General features: G+C 42.6%; 1 protein-coding gene across 1 annotated transcript in view; it reads right to left on the bottom strand.

The window, feature by feature from the left end:
- The window catches only part of LOC126155911 (protein singed wings 2), a 115,992-nt gene that overhangs the window by 41,802 nt on the left and 49,334 nt on the right, over positions 1-24,856 (bottom strand). Inside the window, exon 3 of the mRNA XM_049916309.1 lies at positions 16,563-16,722. Coding sequence (XP_049772266.1) covers positions 16,563-16,722 — 160 coding nt within the window. The remainder of the gene's footprint in view (positions 1-16,562; positions 16,723-24,856) is intronic.

Raw genomic sequence — 24,856 nt, 5'->3', positions numbered from 1 at the left:
ATCAGTAGTTAGTACCTTCAGTGGTTTGAATCTTTTATTTAGCTGGCAGTAGTGGCGCTCGCTGTTTTGCAGTAGCTTGAGTAGCGAAGATTTTTGTGAGGTAAGTGATTTGTAAAAGGTATAGGTTAAAGTTAGTCAGGGCCATTGTTTTGTAGGGGTTATTGAAAGTCAGATTGCGTTGCGCTAAATAATATTGTGTGCCAGGTTAAGCACAGGCTTGTATAATTGTTCTAAGTGGACGTTTCACATGTAAAATTGTTCAAAGGGGACGTTTCAAACACATAAATTACACAGCTATCTGATCATTTAACAGAGAAACAAACATCTTTTTACTATGTCAGTGACACATGTTTACGCAATTACAGAGTTGGATTACTTCACACTTAAGAAATTGTACTTTGTCTGTACCTTTTGCACTGTTCATATTTTTTTGGTACCATTGTGATACTATGAGAGCTTTGAATGATGTATTTTGGTATGAGATCATAATTTTTAAAGTACGTTTGAGGTAGATGACACTACTGAAATGAGCAGAGAATTTTCTTTAGGTTTTGAAATTATTGCAGGAAGCTACGACGTTTTTGACATTTGACTGAGGTGTTATGATGTTATTTTTACGACGACGATGTGTATTATGCTGTTGAGGTATGTTTATGTCAATAAAATTCTTGACCTGTGAAATGTTTTTATATGAGACTGTCACTGTAGCGGAAACTACTGTCGTAAATATTTCCGTAAGAAAGTTAAGTGACCACCTGCACATAATGTGACGTGGGCACCCAGGTGTGTCAGACACCTGGAGAACAAGCATTTTCAGACGCTCAGGTAGAAAAGAAAGCCATTAGGATGTGCCTTTCATCGCTAATGCGACACCCTCGTTACTTAAAAATTTATGATATTTACTGAAATGCCTAACAAAATGACAAGAAATATTTTTACATCTGCACACCTGATTATGACAAGAGTCTTTGTACGAGAGTTGAGAGCAATTAACTTATGAAATGAAATGTCACATGACTACTGAATGATATTTTTATGCTTTGCTTTTCGTAGTTGCTTATTTCATTTGATGTCTGGTTTCCAGCTGTGTTGCAGCATTGCTCTTATAAAATGAAATGCATTTGCTAATGTGAACTCTTTCTGTCAACAGATTTATTAATTAATTATTTTATGATCCACATTCTTTAAAAAGGAGCACTTGGAAAGGAAAGAACAATAAGAAGGAACTAGCAACAGTAAAACAAAATTTTCTTTTCAAGTACATGGTAATATTTTTTTTACAATAAGTTGTTATGGTGCACCACTTTAATTACATAGACATTAAGATGACCACTTTAATTACATAGACATTAAGATGTGAATATGCATTTCCCTTGTCTGCATTGTTGTTTTTACTGTAATATTTTTTCTGCTTGAGCTATGTCATGTTTAGGTATAAGTTGCTGCTGTTTGCCAGGCATAGTGTTATTGAATTTGACTTTTGCTAATTTATGCTGCTAGCTTTGCCAATTTGCATTTTTTGTCATTTCTGTTAGTGTTGATTTGTTGTGATGCTGCATTGCCTCGTCCCTTGGTATATATATCTGAGCTCAGTAGATTTAAGTTAGCTTAAGAGGGGGTAGACTATATAAGAAACTGACTATGGAGAATAGGTAAAGTATGCATTGCAAGGTTACATGAAAAAAGATTTGGGCCCAAATGAGTGTTGTACAATCAGAAATAATCATTTTGAAAGAAATATGAATAGAATACAGGAACGAGGTATAGGTAGGATTTTCTTGGAAATTAATGATGAGGTAAGCAATATGTGAACATATAAATACAGAAAGCATGCTTGGATAGGATTTTTTTGGTGGAAACAAATGTTGAAATAAGACGAAAGATCTATCGAATGAAGTTGTGGGGTGGACTGCAGTACCAAATGTTACACTGAAAACAAACCCTGTCCTTTCCTTTTGTGTTATCCCACTATGTGTTTGGGTACCCGTGTGTATTTGTGTTTTTCCTGTCTTTATGTGTTTAGCTGATGAGAGCTATGTTGTAGAATTTTTCTAATACTCTGTTATTTTCTTTGTAAAGATGCTTAGACTTTATTTATTCTGTTTTGTTTTAATGCTCATGTGTGAAGTTGAATTTTTAAAAGTGATTCTGATCTTTTATGTATGTACTCATGTCATCATTCCTGTAACACTGATGTATATGTTTATTTCTATTGTTTTGTAAAGCCTGCACTACAAATATTATCTGTATTGTTATGTTTTTAATGATGTATTTTGTATCTTTGTAATTGTATTCTTAAGTTATAAAATTGTAATTGACAGCAGTTCATCAAATTAAGTAACTTGTAAGTTCAATCTCACTGCACACATTTCTGTTGGTCATAGTATATGGACAATATGTGAGAAATAGGGACTGATAGTGTTTGCACGTGTGTTGATAATTCAGCAAGGGACTGGATAAGAGCATTGCTGGTTCTAAATACAATTTCTAAAACTTTGTGCGTGCACAAGTGATGGTTTATGGACTTGCTATCTTCTCTGCAAGATTCTTCGATGGTAATTGTGCACCTGCACAGTCGCAGCAGATGGCTGCTGGCAATTTCTACCAGGACTACAGTGGGTCTACACCTTTGCTGACTCACCAGTACCACAATTTCTACAAGGACTACAGTGGGTCTACACCTTTGCTGACTCACCAGTATCACAATTTCTACAAGGACTATAGTGGGTCTGCACCTCTGGTGGCCCACCAATACTCTCTACCAGGACTGCAGTGGGTCTGCACTGTGATGACCTACCTACCAATCTTCATCAACTTCGACTGACTCTGCTGTGGGTTTGCTCCATTGTGGCGCATTACCTGTCAGCATGTCAAGAGTCAGCACTGTCTTTCTGTTGGAAGGACAACACTACTTCTTCAAGACTGCATGGAAATCCACTACTTCCGTGTGCATTGTATTTTACTGCTCAGACTTTGAGCAAACAAAGTGCAGGTTTACTCTTATGATGAATGATCAGGACTGTCTTTATTGACTGTGAAAAAAAAATTTTAGCTGTTGACCAACATTGTATCAATAAGTGTGTGCATTTGATATCTTTGTTATTGTAATTATGAAAAATTTTTTCAAATCTGTATTGGCCACTGGCCAAAAACATTTTTGTAAAATTTTTTGTGGGGAGCATGGGGGCTATGTAAGTAGGCTGTTTATGTTTTCTTTATGTAAGTTTGATGTTTATGTTTTCTTATTGGCAACGTTACGTAGCGCTCTCTGTATGAAAATCACTGGCTGTGCTGTGTGCAGTATGTGGCTAGTTTGCATTGTTGCCTGCCATTGTTGTCATGAACTGCTATAGCTGGATGTGAACAGCAGATAGCGTTGGGCAGTTGGAGGTGAGCCGCCAGCAGTGGTGGACGTGGGGAGAGAGATGGCGGAGTTTTGATAATCTGTAAGACTGAATGTCAATTATGAATATTAAGGTAAATACATTGTTTGTTCTCTATTAATATCTTTCATTTGCTAACTATCTCTATCAGTAGTTAGTACCTTCAGTGGTTTGAATCTTTTATTTAGCTGGCAGTAGTGGCGCTCGCTGTTTTGCAGTAGCTTGAGTAGCGAAGATTTTTGTGAGGTAAGTGATTTGTAAAAGGTATAGGTTAAAGTTAGTCAGGGCCATTGTTTTGTAGGGGTTATTGAAAGTCAGATTGCGTTGCGCTAAATAATATTGTGTGCCAGGTTAAGCACAGGCTTGTATAATTGTTCTAAGTGGACGTTTCACATGTAAAATTGTTCAAAGGTGCTAATTATTGAAATGATTATGAATTGATGGGAAATATTCGTACATCTGCACACCTGATTATGACAAGTGTCTTTCTCCGAGAGTTGAGTGCTACTGACTTACGAAATGCCACATGACTATTGAATGATATTTTTATGCTTTGCTTTTCATAGTTGCTTATTTCATTTAATATCTGGTTTCCAGCTGTGTTGCAGCATTAGTTTTATAAAATAAACTGAGATGCATTTGCTAATGTGAACACTTTCTGTCAACAGATCTATTAAATAATTATTTTATGATCCACATTCTTTAAAAAGGAGCACTTGGAAAGGAAAGAACAATACGAAGGAACTCGTAACAGTAAAACATAATTTTCTTTTCAAGTACATGGTAATATTTTTTTACAATCAGTTGTTGTGGTGCACCACTTTAATTACATAGACATTAAGATGTGAATATGCATTTCCCTTGTCTGCATTGTTGTTTTTACTGTAATATTTTTTCTGCTTGAGCTATGTCATGTTTAGGTATAAGTTGCTGCTGTTTGCAAGGCATAGTGTTATTGAATTTGACTTTTGCTAATTTATGCTGCTAGCTTTGCCAATTTGCATTTCTTTGTCATTTCTGTTTGTGTTGATTTGTTGTGATGCTGCATTGCCTCGTCCTTTGGTATATATATCTGAGCTCAGTAGATTTAAGTTAGCTTAAGAGGGGGTAGACTATATAAGAAACTGACTATGGAGAATAGGTAAAGAATGCATTGCGAAGAAAGATTTGGGCCCCAATGAGTATTGTACAATCAGAAATAATTATTTTGAAAGAAATATGGATAGAATACAGGAACGAGGTATAGGTAGGATTTTCTTGGAAATAAATGATGAGGTAAGCAATGTGTGAACATATAAATACAGAAAGCATGCTTGGATAGGATTTTTTTGGTGGAAACAAATGTTGAAATAAGACGAAAGATCTATCGAATGAAGTTGTGGGGTGGACTGCAGTACCAAATGTTACACTGAAAACAAACGCTGTCCTTTCCTTTTGTGTTATCCCACTATGTGTTTGGGTACCCTTGTGTATTTGTGTTTTTCCTGTCTTTATGTGTTTAGCTGATGAGAGCTCTGTTGTAGACTTTTTCTAATAATATGTTATTTACTTTGTAAAGATGCTTAGACATTATTTATTGGGACGTTTCAATTGTCCCAGGAAGGGGAAACTTTATTGACACATTCCTGAGTTCAGATACATCACATGATCACACTGACAGAACCACAGGCACATAGACACAGGCAACAGAGCATGCACAATGTCGGCACTAGTACAGTGTATATCCACCTTTCGCAGCAATGCAGGCTGCTATTCTCCAATGGAGACGATCATAGAGATGCTGGATGTAGTCCTGTGGAACGGCTTGCCATGCCATTTCCACCTGGCGCCTCAGTTGGACCAGCGTTCGTGCTGGACGTGCAGACCGCGTGAGACGACGCTTCATCCAGTCCCAAACATGCTCAATGCGGGACAGATCCGGAGATCTTGCTGGCCAGGGTAGTTGACTTACACCTTCTAGAGCACGTTGGGTGGCACGGGATACATGCGGACGTGCATTGTCCTGTTGCAACAGCAAGTTCCCTTGCCGGTCTAGGAATGGTAGAACGATGGGTACGATGACGGTTTGGATGTACCGTGCACTATTCAGTGTCCCCTCGACGATCGCCAGTGGTGTACGGCCAGTGTAGGAGATCGCTCCCCACACCATGATGCCGGGTGTTGGCCCTGTGTGCCTCGGTCGTATGCAGTCCTGATTGTGGCGCTCACCTGCACGGCGCCAAACACGCGTACGACCATCATTGGCACCAAGGCAGAAGCGACTCTCATCGCTGAAGACGACACGTCTCCATTCGTCCCTCCATTCACGCCTGTCGCGACACCACTGGAGGCGGGCTGCACGATGTTGGGGCGTGAGCGGAAGACGGCCTAACGGTGTGCGGGACCGTAGCCCAGCTTCATGGAGACGATTGCAAATGGTCCTCGCCGATACCCCAGGAGCAACAGTGTCCCTAATTTGCTGGGAAGTGGCGGTGCGGTCCCCTACGGCACTGCGTAGGATCCTACGGTGTTGGCGTGCATCCGTGCGTCGCTGCGGTCCGGTCCCAGGTCGACGGGCACGTGCACCTTCCGCCGACCACTGGCGACAACATCGATGTACTGTGGAGACCTCACGCCCCACGTGTTGAGCAATTCGGCGGTACGTCCACCCGGCCTCCCGCATGCCCACTATAAGCCCTCGCTCAAAGTCCGTCAACTGCACATACGGTTCACGTCCACGCTGTCGCGGCATGCTACCAGTGTTAAAGACTGCGATGGAGCTCCGTATGCCACGGCAAACTGGCTGACACTGACGGCGGCGGTGCACAAATGCTGCGCAGCTAGCGCCATTCGACGGCCAACACCGCGGTTCCTGGTGTGTCCGCTGTGCCGTGCGTGTGATCATTGCTTGTACAGCCCTCTCGCAGTGTCCGGAGCAAGTATGGTGGGTCTGACACACCAGTGTCAATGTGTTCTTTTTTCCATTTCCAGGAGTGTAGTTTAATGTGATCATTCTACATTAATTTGCAAGCATCTAGACGTCCTTTTCCACTAATATTGCCATATCCCGATTAACATGCCGATCCCTTGACAGATTGCCGTAAGCTTAGTGACAACAGTTCATCCTAATTTAAGTTATACAATATAGCACTGAAGATGGTCACTCAGTGACAGAAAATCGATTTTGCGATAGTATAAAAAAATATACGACCAATGCTGTCTCTTTTTTCAAGTATACCTGTTATCTGGTCGTAGTGCACAAGACAAAATGGAGTCGCCAATCAATAAGTTAAGAAAAGTTTAGATTCCTCATTAAATCGCTCCACTCTCATACTCCTAGATATTTAGATGTTCCAGTGACTGACTGCCAGTCGCACAATGGATTAACAATGGGTATTTTCGCTTATTTATACATAAAATTTTTCCATTTGTTTGATGACTAAATGATCCTCCAAGGGATTGAAATTTTCTTTCATTGATGATTACATGTGGAATTTTGCCTTTATACACTCCTGGAAATTGAAATAAGAACACCGTGAATTCATTGTCCCAGGAAGGGGAAACTTTATTGACACATTCCTGGGGTCAGATACATCACATGATCACACTGACAGAACCACAGGCACATAGACACAGGCAACAGAGCATGCACAATGTCGGCACTAGTACAGTGTATATCCACCTTTCGCAGCAATGCAGGCTGCTATTCTCCCATGGAGACGATCGTAGAGATGCTGGATGTAGTCCTGTGGAACGGCTTGCCATGCCATTTCCACCTGGCGCCTCAGTTGGACCAGCGTTCGTGCTGGACGTGCAGACCGCGTGAGACGACGCTTCATCCAGTCCCAAACATGCTCAATGGGGGACAGATCCGGAGATCTTGCTGGCCAGGGTAGTTGACTTACACCTTCTAGAGCACGTTGGGTGGCACGGGATACATGCGGACGTGCATTGTCCTGTTGGAACAGCAAGTTCCCTTGCCGGTCTAGGAATGGTACAACGATGGGTTCGATGACGGTTTGGATGCACCGTGCACTATTCAGTGTCCCCTCGACGATCACCAGTGGTGTACGGCCAGTGTAGGAGATCGCTCCCCACACCATGATGCCGGGTGTTGGCCCTGTGTGCCTCGGTCGTATGCAGTCCTGATTGTGGCGCTCACCTGCACGGCGCCAAACACGCTTACGACCATCATTGGCACCAAGGCAGAAGCGACTCTCATCGCTGAAGACGACACGTCTCCATTCGTCCCTCCATTCACGCCTATCGCGACACCACTGGAGGCGGGCTGCACGATGTTGGGGCGTGAGCGGAAGACGGCCTAACGGTGTGCGGGACCGTAGCCCAGCTTCATGGAGACGGTTGCGAATGGTCCTCGCCGATACCCCAGGAGCAACAGTGTCCCTAATTTGCTGGGAAGTGGCGGTGCGGTCCCCTACGGCACTGCGTAAGATCCTACGGTCTTGGCGTGCATCCGTGCGTCGCTGCGGTCCGGTCCCAGGTCGACGGGCACGTGCACCTTCCGCCGACCACTGGCGACAACATCGATGTACTGTGGAGACCTCACGCCCCACGTGTTGAGCAATTCGGCGGTACGTCCACCCGGCCTCCCGCATGCCCACTATACGCCCTCGCTCAAAGTCCGTCAACTGCACATACGGTTCACGTCCACGCTGTCGCGGCATGCTACCAGTGTTAAAGACTGCGATGGAGCTCCGTATGCCATGGCAAACTGGCTGACACGGACGGCGGCGGTGCACAAATGCTGCGCAGCTAGCGCCATTCGACGGCCAACACCGCGGTTCCTGGTGTGTCCGCTGTGCCGTGCGTGTGATCATTGCTTGTACAGCCCTCTCGCAGTGTCCGGAGCAAGTATGGTGGGTCTGACACACCGGTGTCAATGTGTTCTTTTTTCCATTTCCAGGAGTGTATAAGTTATTCGTTACTGTCGGTGGAATAAATTATATTGATGTCATTCAGAACGAAAACATTATAAAAACTTCAAATTTAGAGATTTCCCCTTAATCCCAATTCACAGCCGACACAATAATCACAATTATTCGTTCTAGAGATACTTAAATCGTTTCAGATATTTATTTATACACCTATACGCCTAAACGCCCCGCGAATGTCTTTGAGAATATTTTCACTAATAAAATTTCTTGTAAAGTAACAGATGATCTTGATATTTCTGTCATTCTATCATCTTCCGGATTGACCATGCCGGCCGCTGTGGCCGAGCGGCTCTAGGCGCTTCAGTCGGAAACCGCGCTGCTGCTACGGTCGCAGGTTCGAATCCTGCCTCGGGCATGGATGTGTGTGATGTTCTTAGGTTCAAGTAGTTCTTAGTCTAGGGGACTGATGAACTGAGATGTTAAGTCCCATAGTGCTTGGAACCATATGATCCGTATTAGACTGACCATCATTAACAGATATAGATTTTTCCATAACGCATTCGGGCCATCAAAACTTCCTTCTATTCCATGCATAGGAAGTGGATTAGAAACTGGAATGTCCCTTCTCATAACAAGTAAAGAGTTTTTATGATGTAGGTACTTAGCTCTCAAATAGCTTTTAGTCAGATATTTCTCCTAATTGATACTAGAGAATTCAAGGATTCTGATTTCTCGTTTTACGGTAATTTCGTGTAGAGTATGGTGCACGATGTGTTGATAAAACGTTCACTGCATGCTTCGTGAGAACACTCGGATGTATCGCCACTACTCGAGTGCGAGCAGCCACTACACGACGGTTATAAGGCGGACTCCTTGGCGAGAGAGCACTGACCCGCGGTCGCAGCTATAAATCTACGCCGTAATTGTCTCCGCCCGACCGAGAAATTATAGCACATTTGCGATGCAAATTGGCTCCATCTAAACGAGCACCGGAATGAGGTCAACTGATCAGCAGAATGGGTGGCGTAAGCGAACCCTGACACACTGCGAAACTGAAGCAGGTCATCGTCAGTCGAGAGAATAATGAGCCACGTTGAACCAGAGAAGGTCCGGCAAAAATAAGTGTAACATCAATCAAGTTTCTTCACAACCTCTGTATCTGCCGACCTTGTCGGCTTATGGACCGATCTCGGACAGTGCTTTTCATTCATAGTCTGGTGTGGACCACTACATAATTAAAAATCCGTTAGGTCAGATAAGATCTGTGACGTTTAAAGTGCGCTTAGGGGGTCCCCCACTTCCAATCACACGACGTGATTTTGGTTACTATTCTACAGAAACGACTCAGTGTTGCCGTAGTTCTAGGGGATTATGGTTTTTCACTCGGGGTTGTGGACCACTTTGCCCGAAAGGATTGGACGCATATATTCCAAGGATTCTGCAGGTAAGTTCCTTGCTGGTTATCGTGAAAACGACTTCTTGTAACGCTGGGAACGCAATATTTGGAAAAAAAGCTACACTGAATGGTGAAACGCGAATTTATACAGGGTACGAGGCCGTGTGAAACGTAAAGCCACCGAACTTTTTATGTGAAATCTCGTAAAGCTTTTTAAATAAAATAAACGTTATTACCGCTTACATGTTTATTCCTCATGTCTACATATTTGCAGCCGTCTGCCGCCAGAGGTCTCAGAATTGTAGCGTGTTGACATTGCTTGATTGAGTATTCAATGAACTGTGGATGAAGCCCGACCAACAGGCATTACATGCATTGATCAAAAATGATAGTGATTGATAATGGCTAGTTTCTAGCTGAAATCTAGATATCTGCCAATAAAAGTTAAAAAGGACGACCGATAGCTCAAATCTATTATTTACAAGGAAAACCCTATTATTGAACTGATCAGTGTGACACACTCTCTGCCCTACCTTTCTATTCATAACGAATCCTACTCCCGTTATACAATTTTCTGCTGCTGTTGTATTACCCTATACTCACCTGACCAGAAATACTTTCCATTTCACTTCACTGATCTCTACTATATCTAGATTGAGCCTTTGCATTTCCGTTTTCAGATTTTCTAGCTTCCATACTAAGTTGAAGCTTCTGTCATTTCACGCCCTGACTCGTAGAACGTTATCCTTTTGTTGATTATTCAATCTTTTTTCCATGGTCGCCTCCCGTTTGGCAGTCCTCTTCCGTAGATCCGAATGGAGGACTATTTCGGAATCTTTTGCCATTGGAGAGATCATCAAATCATCAAGACACTTTCTCAATTACAGGCCACGTGGCCTGTGGATACACGTTATGTATCTTTAATGCGGTGGTTTCTGTTGCCTTCTGCATCCACATGCCGCTGATCATCGCTGTTTCTTCCACCTTTAGCAGCAGTTTCCCATCCCAAGGACAAGAGAGTGCCCTGAAACTCTGTCCACTCGTCCACTCTTCAGCCCTTTTGACAAGGCCGTTGGCAAAATGAGGGTGACATCTTATGCCGGAAGTCTTCGGTGCCAATGCTGATTGTTAATCAAAATTTAAGCGGTGGTGGGTTTCGAATCAAGGTCTGAGGACATTTTGATTAATAATCAGAGACGCTACCTCTAGACCAAAGAATTAGGTACCAACAAAAAAATGGAACTTCTACCAGAGTGGTGTGATGCGACTACGTCAGTTTAACATTATTACATACATGTGTTTATCAGTCCTTAGGCCCAAGGTACGCCGAGGAACTTGGGTCTTCCCTGCTCTACACCTGTAGCACTGATCGTTACCAATTCAGTATCCACGTAATGTCTGACTGTCTGATTTAACAGACTTAAAAACTGACAATGACAATGAGACTGCAATATTGGCGATTGAAAGTAACAAAACGAGCTACGTGAGTCAACTTTTCTGCACGGTACTTCTCAGTATACAGCAGCGTGCAGCTCCGCATACAGCTGAGTTGGATCATAGCGATCTCTAGAAACCGACTGAAATAGCTTGTGCACTATCCCACTTACGGCCAGAAACAGATAGGCAAAAGATCGCTTCACAAATATTAATGCACTCGGTTCAAAGACCTTAATGCACCAGTGCTCCAGCTGTCACAAGCCTACAGAGGTAGAAATTAGTCAAGCCTGAATTCATTCATGTGTGGGCGCTGACGAAGGCTGAAAAGATAGAATAAACTTCTTTCAGGTGACAATGGCAGAATTAAATTAACGGGGAAAGGACATACACCATCTGTTCAAAAAATTCCGTGTCTGATTTTGTTCCTGGCATACATGGGATGAAAGAAAACTTGTACCAAGGCTGGGATTCGAACCCAAATCTCCTGCTGACTAGGCAGATATGCTACCCACTTGCTTCATCGCTTCATATTGAGACTAGAAAACGTCTCTGGAACGATATCGTTTTGTTTGATTTAAGCACCTATGGCTGGGTTTCAAGCAGGATCCCCTGTTTCGTTCGATGCTGATACACAGACATCAAAAAAGTTTTGCATCACCCCGGTTCCCAGAACTCCTGAAGGTAGACGTTTACTGTGGATATTGTATCACAGACACAGTCACTTTGACTGTTCAGAGATAGCAGGAAACCTGCTCAATCTCAATTACTAAATATCTGAGGTTTTTCAGGGATATTTCCTGAATGATTTTGTATCAGACAAATACAGTTTCCGGTTGCTCGCTACGGTGCATTTCGTTCGATTTCTTATCTCCGTTTAGCTTTCTATCTATATTGCACTGAAAAGATCTGCACAACAGTGCAAATGCAGAGGATACGTGCTATTGTGCTATGTGTCTTGTTTAAAAACGAACTTGTTTCATTCACTAATGATACTTGGTGTTGCAACAGTAGCGCCCACTTTACTCTTTACCCCCAAGGCAGCGTTTAGTACTGGTCCGTTAAGTCTCGGGCTTGTATCAGTTGTCAATATCAGTTATACGATAACGGTGGTACAAGGCGACGTAAAGAGATTCGCTTACGAAGATTTGGCCGACATAAACCTGGTGTATAATCTCACAGTATGTAATTTAAAAATGACACAACGACGCCCTGCTGAACTGTTTCCGCAGCGACGGCAACCACATCGAATTAGTTTGATAGATGACTGAGGGCTATGTTGTGTATTTTGGAGACTGCATATTACAAGATTTTTTCAGAATTATGAAAGCATTTTCAGAGAAGAGGTAACTAGAATAACAGGGTAAATAATAATTATTACTCTGTGGCGAGTCACCGGAGACAACGGTCCATTGCATCGAAGTATTCAGAAAATATCACTGAAAAAATCATGCCATTTTGGCCATTGTTCAGTTGCTACTGTTTATTAAAATTTACTAACAGGTATCGTTAGCAATCACAATTTGTTGTCAACTTGCTTAAATCATTTAATCTTGCAACATGTTTGGGGGTATAACGTCATCATCAGGCAATAATGACAATGAAAAATATTTAACATAAACACGCGAATGTTTCGAAGTAGTTGTCTCCTAGCCCCGTATGTGACGTCGCCTGCTCTGCTCATCTGAAATGCCTATCTTCATGTGGCGCATTCATTTACATTATAGCTAACTGATCTTTGTCGTCCACTGTCTACAAACTTGTACAGGACACTTACACAATGTTGTTTGTTACAATCAAGAGGATGTGAATTTTTAAATGAAGAGCTTCATTTACTACATTTGCACCAAAAAAGGACCTCCCACTGTTTAAGTGCTCATGACGATGTGACCGTGTAGGTGTTACCTCAGAATCCTCAGCTGCGTCACAGTGGTTCTGTCAATGAACTGAATGTAGTGGAGAAGTGGTGTGTATACCAGCGAAATCTTCCCAGCGGCATGTACCGCAGCTACGGTGGGCAGGGACGGTGTGTTTGTAACGCAAATTCCTGGACCGCTGTCGTGTATTTCAGAGGGGCCACAGGCTCGGTGCGAATTTATCTCTCAGCCGGTGTCGGCCGTAAGTTTGGGCAGCTCGTAAAGCTGCCGCTTTATGCAGTCGCGGACGCCTTGCAGACTTACAGGCCGTGGGGTAACATTGCCTGCCTGACAACTGAGGCGACAGCGAAACGTGTGAACGTATTTCGCCTCCAGAGCTCCGAAAGCACTAGAAACAAATCGTTCACGGACTATATACGCCATACGAACATACGATCTGGCAGCTGCTGCACGTAACTTATCCTACAGCTCGGACAGTGGGGGTATAGCACTACGTCCAGAGATCACATACCCTACCCCATTTTAGTAAAACTGCTCATGGAACCCACACCATTCGTATGCCCTACTATCTTTCACTATGCGATGCTTCCCTTCAGTACAGATCGGAGGAAAGAGTTTCCTGGACATTTAGTGCCAGTTCTTTCGCTCGGTAAAGCCTATTTACTGATGAATCAGCGACCTTGTTTTCAGTTTTGGTGGTCAAGCTTACTTGCCTGTGTTTCTTTGTTCTTTCCATATTTGACTACATATGGGGGGCACCAACGCTTAGATAAAGTTAAGGAACATCATTGTTTCCACCAGGTTGCTGGTTTAAATGAGTATGAAGCACTACTTTAGATCCGTCTGGATTCGTGAGAGAGTTAGCACGCCGCTGCAGGGATTCAGTGTGGCATGCCGGCCACGGATCGAATCCGCATGCCGAGTTAACGACGAGATCCGGTATGCCAGCCAAGCTGTATGTCTCTTAGGCAGTTACTATATCCGACTAGGTGAACAGCGTTCTAGTACCGACGCCCAACCTCAGTTACACGATTCGTACACTTCGAAAACTTTCTCACACTTTCACTCGGGATAACACTAGACACTAGACGCAGACGAACGACTTAAATTGGAAGGAACACACAGAAAATGTTGTGGGGAAGGCAGGACACTTAGAAAACGTTAAAGACCTATTAAGGGGACTGGCTACACTACGCATGTTCGTTCTCTTTTAGAATACTGCTGCGCGGTGTGGGATCCTTACCAGATAGGACTGATGGAGTACATCGAAAAAGTTCAAAGAAAGGCAGCACGTTTTGTATTATCGCGAAATATGGGATAGAGTGTCACAGAAATGATACAGGATTTGGACTGGAAACCACTAAAAGAAAGGCGGTTTTCGTTGCGTCGGAATCTTCTCACGAAATTCCAATCACCAACTTTCCCCTGGGAATGCGAAAATATTTTGTTGACACCGACCCAGATAGGGAGGAACGATCACCACAACAAAATAAGGGAAATCAGAGCTCGTACGGAAAGATATGGGTGTTCATTCTTTCCGCGCGCTATACGAGATTGGAATAATAGAGAATTGTGAAGGTGGTTCGATGAAGCCTCTGCCAGGCACTTGGATGTGATTTGCAGAGTGTCCATGTAGATGTAGATGTAGACATGATACGCGAATATCGTCCCGGCGGGAGGGGGGGGGGGGAGGTGCGGCGTCAGGAAAGGCATCCGATAGCTCTCTTACAACACTACTATCACAAAAACTAACTACAAGCAACTGTTTATTTTAAACTCGCTGGAAGAGTGCCCTGGTTTAGTGATACACTACATATTTCAAAGAGTAAGGTACTTGTTACGTGTCAACAATCTTTCAGAATTTTAATGTAAATAGCATCAACTCCTTATGAACTTTTATTTTTAAGAAAGTTTATTATTTTCTTTCTTTCAGATGTGGAAGGGATGAGGATATCAGGTGACTATGGTCGTTTCTCAATGTACTGCTGTGATTTTTGTGTTGAACTGCTTGACCCTATTGTCTCTACCACATTTTATTACAAATTCCTGCTAACTTTCCATTTATAACTTTCCCAGTCAAGTCAGTAGAGATGTTCTCTCGTTCTACGTCCCTTCTCTTAATAAAGATTTAACTCTGCTATCTGAAATATTTATTTCAGATATAATTGCATACCTCCAAACTTTTGAACAACTATTCTCAGTACTCTGAAGTAACTTTTATACATCGCAGAAAGTAGGATCTTGTTAACATATAATTATCCATTTTCCGTTTACAAGATACTCCAATCCAGTATCTGAATCGTTCCCTGCTCTGCACTATGTCCTACTGCAATTTTATTGCGGTATCATTCACAGTGACACGCCTGTCGTCTCTAGTGAACTGAACACTTCCCTTGTAGCCTACAATGGAGGCAGGTAGAGGGTTAACATTACAAGATTCACTTTGGATGCTCATTTTACCACCACCGAAGTGTTCACTATAAGGGTACAGAATTGTTTTATAATTTCGAAACGGATAGGTAGTACGCCTTTACCTTTGACGTTTTAAATAACGCAGTAATCGTGCTCAATGACACGTAGGATTCGTCAAAAGGAATTAGGTAGGTATTCAATATTATTCTGCATTTAGATTGTGGTGTCTGTTATATTCGAGGTGCTCCAGAGATGTAGTGCGGTGACGCGAGAGTGCCACCCGACGTGCATACGTCAATACAGTTATACGTCTCGAGGTCTGTAGCGGCGTGCGCCGCGCTATGGAGTTATCCTGAGGGAAGTTCCGTGGTACTGGGCTTCCCTAGAATGGAGAGCTTCTCTGAGATGATGTAAGACACAGAAGAAGCGGGTGGTTGTTAATCAGTTTTTGCTTAGCAAAGTGTCACTACCCGAGTAATAAATACGTAGATTGTGAGAAATACATTCTTATGTCTCTTATTCCGCGAGTTACTGATTAGTGGGAGCGAAGATTGACTTCAGAGCGAGGTTCCAACAGACGGATTTCGGTCCCACTTCCAAGAAAGTCGGCGGCAACCCTCGCATCACCCCACTGCTGGTGACCATTCACACCCCTCAACAGGGATGGTGAACTCTGAAATGAATTCCAGGATCCGATTTTTAATTTTTAATCATGTATTCAATGACAACACACTACAGAAAGGAAATATTGATGTGGGCCATTTTCTAAATGCTACCAGCGGCCATGTAATAGACATTAATGTTGTCGCAATGTATCAACACGTAGTGAAAAGCTTATATATTAAAAATGGCTCTGAGCACTATGGGACTTAACTTCTGAGGTCATCAGTCCCCTAGAACTTAGAACTGCTTAAACCTAACTAACCTAAGGACATCACACACATCCATACCCGAGGCAGGATTCGAACCTGCGACCGTAGCGGTCGCGCGGTTCCAGACTGAAGCGCCTATAACTGCTCGGTCACACAAGCCGGCTATAGATTATAATAATACAGTTGTTTTTATTACGTTATTTCAATGGTAGCAAAGGGTTGCCTACGACTTTCAGTGTGACCCTAGAACGGTATTACATGAATAAATACAATTTCATCGCGGTAGCGCCTGCCTGCAGCTACGCTCTGCTTACCTGACAAGTAGACTTGCTTCAGCTCATCGAGGTCGTCGAACAGCTCGGGATCCAGACGCTCCAGGTGATTATTCCGCAAGTCCAGCGTGCGGAGAGACGTGAGGTTCCCAAGGGCGTCCTCCGATAATTCGCGGAGGCCGAGACCCGTCATGTTCAGCGTCTGGAATGAGCACGTATGACCGGTGACATCAGCATACATTAAGGGGCTCCGGAAAGGCTCAAAATCATGAAAAGTTCAATTTTTACTTTTTTGCGTTTTCCGAATCTGCAGACTATTACTTTTTAATAGATATATAATTGATTCAATTCCGAAGACTACAACTATTTTTAAATTTTTTTTGAAATGTGTTCTACATGGGCGTGACCCACTGTGGCGCTGTTAAACTGCTGTCAAATGGTGTTATTATTAACGTCCGTGTTCATCAGGTACATTTTAGTGATGTGAGATAAAGTATGTGTTGTGGCTAACCTGTGATGGTTCAATATATATCGCTGGTGTGATTGTCGATTGTTTCATGTTTATTTACTCTGTCGTTATCTCGAAAATATTCGTAATTAATTCTGTTTCTTGAGTCTCTGTTTTGTTGAAGTATAATAATGAGTAAAAGTAAAGTTATTAGAAATCCTCTGAAGGCTTTTAAGAAAAGGAGGAATGTTGGAAAGCCAAAGGTATGTGTTATTACTGTAAATAATAACATTCTAACATGGTACGAGCGATGCTTGCTTTAGACAAGGAACGCCTTCGGGCTGCAGACAGGGCTGTAAAGAGTCTAGAAATACAAGCAAGAGTAAACAGGAGAAGGAACTAGAGGAAGCTGGAGGAGGAGTTTGCAGAGGATGAAGATAATCCATCCTATGGACCTGGAATGCACTAAAAAGTTAATCCAATCTTTGTCGCTCGATTCCCAAAACTTTTATTTTCTCATACTAATTACATGTTTTCTAAGGATCTTCCAAACATATTTGTTTCAAACTTTCAGTAAATGTTACACAGTACCTTCTGCATAATTTAACACAGCCTTTTTCCAAAAAACTGTATATTTTTGAATATATAAATAAAAAATTGCAAAAAAATGTTGTGAATTTTCATTACAATTGAAAAAAAAATCATCTTTAATAACTGAACTAAAATTTTGTAAAATCCCTGTGTTAAGTTGTAGCCCATATTCCAATAAATAATCTGTAAAAAGTTCAACTTCCTACCTCAAATACTTTGTGAGGAAAGATGTAATTTATAACCGTTATTTTAACATTGGAAGTATAGGGCGTTCCGGAGCCCCTTAAAGCATTACTAAGGTGAAGATATTTCTCACGGATGACGGAAAGCCACCTACTGCAAATGAAACCTCATTACGGCGGTCGGCATAACAAGTATAAAGTGCGATCAAAACGTTTCCGTTCTAAGGCTGCACAGTTCAGAATCGGTATGCCAATCATCCAATCAGTTTGAAGGTAACTGGTAAAACAACGCGTCCTGCTGCACGAGTAACTCCGTAACTACCTGCTGCACATCCTCGTCTGATCGTTCGCGGTACTTTTTAACGGCCTGAACGCATAATAATCGCATAGGGGAGAGATCGGGATTATAGGGCGGGTGCTCGAGTCTCTCTGACTTGAGTCAGCATATCTCCTACGTTACGACATTTGCGATACGGGGACGTACGTCATCACGAAGCATCATTACCCCTCGACGCACTATTCCATAACGGTGGTTTTCGACGGACATGGTGGCTCATGCACATTCTTCATTCTCCAATCGATGTCTACCGGTGTTTGTCCTCCGCAAGCATTGGTAATAATGTCGCCCTAGCCCACGTTTCTGCAATCAAGTCGGAAAGACACGAATGCCACACAACTTACCTCTACGTCGGTGTTAATATACACGCTACGGACTCGCACTACGTTGTATATAAGCTGCAATATTGTTCGTCCCTGTTCGTCCCTTATACAGGGTGTTACAAAAAGGTACGGCCAAACTTTCAGGAAACATTCCTCACACAAATAAAGAAAAGATGTTATGTGTCCGGAAACGCTTAATTTCCATGTTAGAGCTCATTTTAGTTTCGTCAGTATGTGCTGTACTTCCTCGATTCAGCTCCAGTTGGCCCAATTGAAGGAAGGTAATGTTGACTTCGGTGCTTGTGTTGACATGCGACTCATTGCTCTACAGTACTAGCATCAAGCACATCAGTTCAAATGGTTCAAATGGCTCTGAGCACTATGGGACTCAACTGCTGAGGTCATTAGTCCCCTAGAACTTAGAACTAGTTAAACCTAACTAACCTAAGGACATCACAAACATCCATGTCCGAGGCAGGATTCGAACCTGCGACCGTAGCGATCTTGCGGTTCCAGACTGCAGCGCCTTTAACCGCACGGCGCACATCAGCACGTAGCATCAACAGGTTAGTGTTCATCACGAACGTGGTTTTGCAGTCAGTGCAATGTTTACAAATGCGGAGTTGGCAGATTCCCATTTGATGTATGGATTAGCACGGGGCAATAGCCGTGGCTATTTCCAGAACGAAAGTGTCCCGACAGGAAGACGTTCGAAGCAATTGATCGTCGTCTTAGGGAGCACGGAACATTCAAGCCTATGACTCGCGACTGGGGAAGACCTAGAACGACGAGGACACCTGCAATGGACGAGGCAATTCTTCGTGTAGTTGACGATAACCCTAATGTCAGCGTCAGAGAAGTTGCTGCTGTACAAGGTAACGTTGACCACGTCACTGTATGGAGAGTGATACGGGAGAACCAGTTGTTTCCGTGTGCAGGCACTATCAGCAGCTGATTGGCCTCTACGGGTACACTTCTGCGAATGGTTCATCCAACAATGTGTCAATCCTCATTTCAGTGCAAATGTTCTCTTTACGGATGAGGCTTCATTCCAACGTGATCAAATGGTAAATTTTCACAATCAACATGTGTGGGCTGACGAGAATCTGCACGCAATTGTGCAATCACGTCATCAACACATATTTTCTGTGAACGCTTGGGCAGGCATTGTTGGTGATGTCTTGATTGGGCCCCATGTTCTTCCACCTACGCTCAATGGAGCACGTTATCATGATTTCATACGGGATACTCTACCTGTGCTGGTAGAACATGTGCCTTTACAAGTACGACACAACATGTGGTTCATGCACGATGGAGCTCCTGCCCATTTCAGTCGAAGTACTCGCACGCTTCTCAACAACAGATTTGGTGACCGATGGATTGGTAGAGGCGGACCAATTCCATGGCCTCCACACTCTCCTGACCTCAACCCTCTTGACTTTCATTTATGGGGGCATTTGAAAGCTCTTGTCTACGCAACCCTGGTACCAAATGTAGAGACTCTTCGTGCTCGTATTGTGGACGGCTGTCATACAATACGCCATTCTCCAGGGCTGCATCAGCGCATCAGGGATTCCATGAGACGGAGGGTGGATGCATGTATCCTCGCTAACGGAGGACATTTTGAACATTTCCTGTAACAAAGTGTTTGAAGTCACGCTGGTACGTTCTGTTGCTGTGTGTTTCCATTCCATGATTAATGTGATTTGAAGAGAAGTTATAAAATAAGCTGTAACATGGAAAGTAAGCGTTTCCGGACACATGTCCACATAACATTTTCTTTCTTTGTGTGTGAGGAATGTTTCCTGAAAGTCTGGCCGTACCTTCTTGTAACACCCTGTATATCTAGCAACTTGGTAATCTGGGCACACACTGCTAACTAGAGGGTAGGATAATTTATCGTAGAATGAGGAAGAAAATTGCGATATCTGACTACCTGAGGCGTCTGCCTACCTTAACGTTCGCTTGCCTAACCTATCCGATTCACTGCTTTCTCAGTTATAGCCATTTATAGCCAATAAGAAATTAAGCAACATAAAATCTATTTCACATTGCAAGAACGTCCACAAGTAAGTTGGTTTTAACCCTGATCAGTGACGAAACACCATTCCATGAGTAAAAACTTGAGGAAGCCGACGAGTAGAATGAACGTAAATGATCCTGTACGATGCGAGACATTGCCAATCATATATTGGAAGAAAAAGTACAGGTTAATGACGAAATTAACACGATGTCAAATCGCCTTTGACACTATGCCACGCCGCACTACGGACGTTCGTGGAGTGTTGAAATGTCAGATGTGCTGCCGAGATATATCCCGCCTCGTCTGTTACAACTGACAGTCCAGATTCCTCGTTGTAGATGCACGCTACAGTTGAATTCCAGCCTGCCCCAAACGTGTTCGTTAGGCGACATGAGTTCGGATTACTCTCATCTTAATACCGTGTTAAGGATTTGTGACACCCGAAGAGATCGGTGTGTGTGGATTCTGCAGCTGCTTCTGAATGGGAAGACGTATGTGGTGTCACTGCTACGTAACTGTTCACCGGTTAAGTATGTGAGCAGATCAGAAACCTTATGCGATGGAGCGTCAAACAGTCAGAACATCAGTCATAGTTGTACCACGATTTAGTTCGCACGCTTCTCAGAAGGATCCCAAATGTGGTCACTGTGACAAGACAAAGATTATATTAGGGATTACATACACCGTGAATTCCGTAGACAGACGCTGGAAGACTCGAGAGTATGAAACATGTTAGAAAAATAAATATGCATAAAACATAGGTAAAAAAGAACAGCTTATGCTAATATTCCTTCCACAGACCATAACTAACGTGCTCTTCAAAGAAGAGACAAAAATAAAAATATATAAATTACTTTTTATTCAAACATTTATTAAATCGCTTCTAATGTAACAGCTTAATTCTATAAATGTATATTCAGAATGACATTTTTTTTGCGAAATAAATATGAAGTGTGTCCATAATTGTAGCGCCTTTTGCAATCGTAAAAGTAACTACGGATAAGTACTGCCATTCCGATGTATTGGGCACGCTCGTGCGAGTTTTCCATTACTATAATAAAATTTGTTTTGATCCTATTTAGTATGTACGTTTTGCTAATATGAACAACTGCTCTCGAATAAGTTCAGATAATTATTATTATCTCGGTTAAGCGCATGAATCCTTTGCGCCGCGCGGGATTAGCAGAGCGGTCTCAGGCGCTGCAGTCGTGGACTGTACGGCTGGTACCGGCGGAGGTTCGAGTCCTCCCTCGGGCGTGGGTGTGTGTGTGTTTGTCCTTAGGATAATTTAGGTTAAGTAGTGTGTAAGCTTAGGGACTGATGACCTTAGCATTTAAGTCCCATAAGATTTCACACACATTTGAACATCTGAATCCTTTGCAGATGTGTAACATCGAATGCTTATCCAGCCATGATGCTGTGCAGAGTTATTATTCATCTGGCGTAACAGTGAACGCGACCCTGCGTTGCCGTTACTACAAATCGAGTAAAACAATGGCAGTTTATTTCTGAAACAGGTATCATTTTATTGTTCACGTAAGTGGTTATTTATTGAACTGTGAAGAAACGCACAATTTAACAAACATCCGTTTGCATATTATATTAATGAGTCGGTGTCTCTTCGAATTACGGTTCTCAGATCTACTTTCGTTACGTCAAAGCTGCAATGTTTTTGATGTTGTCTGACTAAGCAATTACATTCCCATTCGATCATATCAAAGATCCAACATGTTACAATAAAGTGACTTTTCTTTTTGTGCATCCTGGCTCAAACAGTAAACTAACGAGATCACTATTCAAGTAACGCATTTTTAAACCAATCAGCGTCACGTATATTATTACTCAAACTGCGTGTATGCTCTACTGTAGATGTTCTGGGCATTAATAGACAAAGCTTTAGGAATAGATTTCTGTACGAAACTGGTGAGATTCTCAAGGCCACTTGCTGGCGTATTGCCTGTTGGCTTTTGTCTAGGGATCTCCGGAGGGCGTTTGTTGATTGACTTTTCCGATGTTCCGCCAGCACGAAAGGGTGGCATTGTCAAAGATTCACCTCCCGCCAACAGCAGTGAAGGGCGAATCTTTGGCAATGTCAGCCACTCTTGCTGGAAAAAAAAAGGTCAGGAAAGTTATTCAACGAAAGTCGGCCAAAGATACCGAGACAAAAGCCAATACGTCACACATGTTTGTGTTCGGCTCCACAGTAATGAATGCTGAAAGTTACTACATAATACTTATCTTTTCAATTACTCAGCTACACTAATGTGCTAATGCTCTTACGAGTATCTTTGCTTGCTGTTATACGTATTTGTCTACATGTGTGTCTCTTATTAACTTTGAATGCACTTAGGCTCTTATGAAACGTAATCTTAAATGTATGCCAGCTTGTCAGCTATCTTCCCCAATACGTATGCGCTAGGTTCCCTTGTGTGATATGCTTTTTCTGCCAACGTCTGCTGACCTCTCAGTGGTTATTCAGTCCGACTATAATTTGTATGCTCAGCACTACCATTGCCGCCGCCACCAACCGGTAATCCCACGTAACAAGCTCGCGGTCAGTCCATTTGCTTAACACGCTTTCATTCATTAATGCATTCCTAATTAGAACTCTGTGAGAGGCGTTACATGTTTACCACAAACATTTAATTACATGCGGACTTAAGTACATATGGTAATCGCTGGGCTATTATAGCCAGGCATCTCAGAAACAAAAACGATGCTCTGTTAACAGAGCGAATTACTGCACGAAGCTGAGTCGAAGTCGGGTATTACATAACTTTCATGCTATGAAATACAATAAATAACTTGAGTTTGCAGAGATATTCTCCAATGGAATTCGTAAAAGGAGATAGCCATCAATAAATACTTTAGTCTCCTCTTAAACTATACGTTATTAACAGCCGATTTTTTCTTAGTTGCTTGAAATGTGTAATCCTGAACAATGAGCAGGTTTCTGCGCCGAAGTGAGCCTTAATGAAATTGTTTTCTTATTTCTAATATTTATTTCATGTACGGAGCTTTAGTGCTAAGGATTGCGATGTTTATCTATTGATTCACGATCTTCAAGTTTACTGCGTTCTACTGGCCCCAGTAGAATAATTATCAGTTTAACTAGTTCAGCGCTCGACGTGTCACTCAATTCTAGTGCGCATGCTTGCATTGCTTACAGACGATGCCACTACGAAACTCTCAGATTGAGATTTCGTTACGTGGTTTTCGGTTGTCTACCCAGAACTACTAGATACCTGATACCTTTTATGTTCTATCTCCTTCCTAGTATTCGAAACCACGCCCCGCTGTCCAGTCACAACCTCCAAGTGTGTGATTAATTTATGAAATTATTAACCTTGTTAGTGTACGGATGAAAGCTGAAGAAGTGAATTAAAAATTTGTGCCACGGCCGGGACTCGAACCCGGGTCTGCACTTTATTTTGGGGAGGGCACTGGAATTAAGCAGTCCGTGCAGCAATGCAGGGCTACGATGGTGTAATGGTCAGCACTTCTGCCTAATAAGCGAGGACAGCTGAGTTCGAGGCCCGGCCGTTGAACAAATTTTAATTCATTTCTTCAGCTTTCATCCTTATCGTAGATAAAAATTAGACTTAAATGTCTCAGGGAAAGTTGAAGTAAATACTGGTTAGTGTAATTGTAACAATGCTAGTGTATCAAATAGTTCTATCGTTGATCTTTTTTCCTAAATTTAGCAAGCAAGCAACATTATCGACATTCGTAAGACCAATGTAGTATTGATATACGATGATGATGATGATGATGTTGTTGTTGTTATTGTGTGCTCGTCAGTCCGAAGACTGTTTTGATATCAGTCATCACGCTGGTCTACGCTACGAAAGTTTACCGTAAATACTACATCCAACGTCCATTATAAACCGCTTTCTGTATTAAGGCCTTTGTGATTCAAGGCAGTTTTTATCCCCCTTCCCCACAGTTCCATCCAGTATCAAAACACGCTAATGAAGCTGAACATAATGACCATTGCCCAACACGAGATGTACCACCGTCTGGTGGCCTTGCTATCGCGTGACACGGAAGGTGTGTAGTATAGGGTGATTCCGCAATGATGGAATACCTCTAGCGGTACAGTTGTTGCTAAGATTGTAGGGTAGGCAATTTTCAAAGTTTCCAATATGTACCAAAACCAGAGAAAAGTCAGTAGACATGTATTCTAAAAGGCATGCCTTACAAGCTGTGAGCTTTTATTCATCTTCTATAATACATGTTCTTTGCTTTCCATATTTTAGGGGCTCTAAAATGCGTATCTCAGGAGTTACGAGCACTTATTAAGTAGGAGCGATGTATTTCACGGTAGCGAAGATAACCAAGTGCTCATAGCTTTTAAAGTATGGATTTCAGAGCCCATGTTTACTGAATATTTTCTTCTTGTTTTGGTCAAGAATACCACATCTACAAGTTG

The sequence above is a fragment of the Schistocerca cancellata genome, chromosome 1, assembly GCF_023864275.1.
Source record: "Schistocerca cancellata isolate TAMUIC-IGC-003103 chromosome 1, iqSchCanc2.1, whole genome shotgun sequence".
In the NCBI taxonomy this organism is placed as follows: domain Eukaryota; kingdom Metazoa; phylum Arthropoda; class Insecta; order Orthoptera; family Acrididae; genus Schistocerca; species Schistocerca cancellata.
Note: the sequence above shows the minus strand (reverse complement) of the source record. Positions and strands in the feature narration are given on the sequence as shown.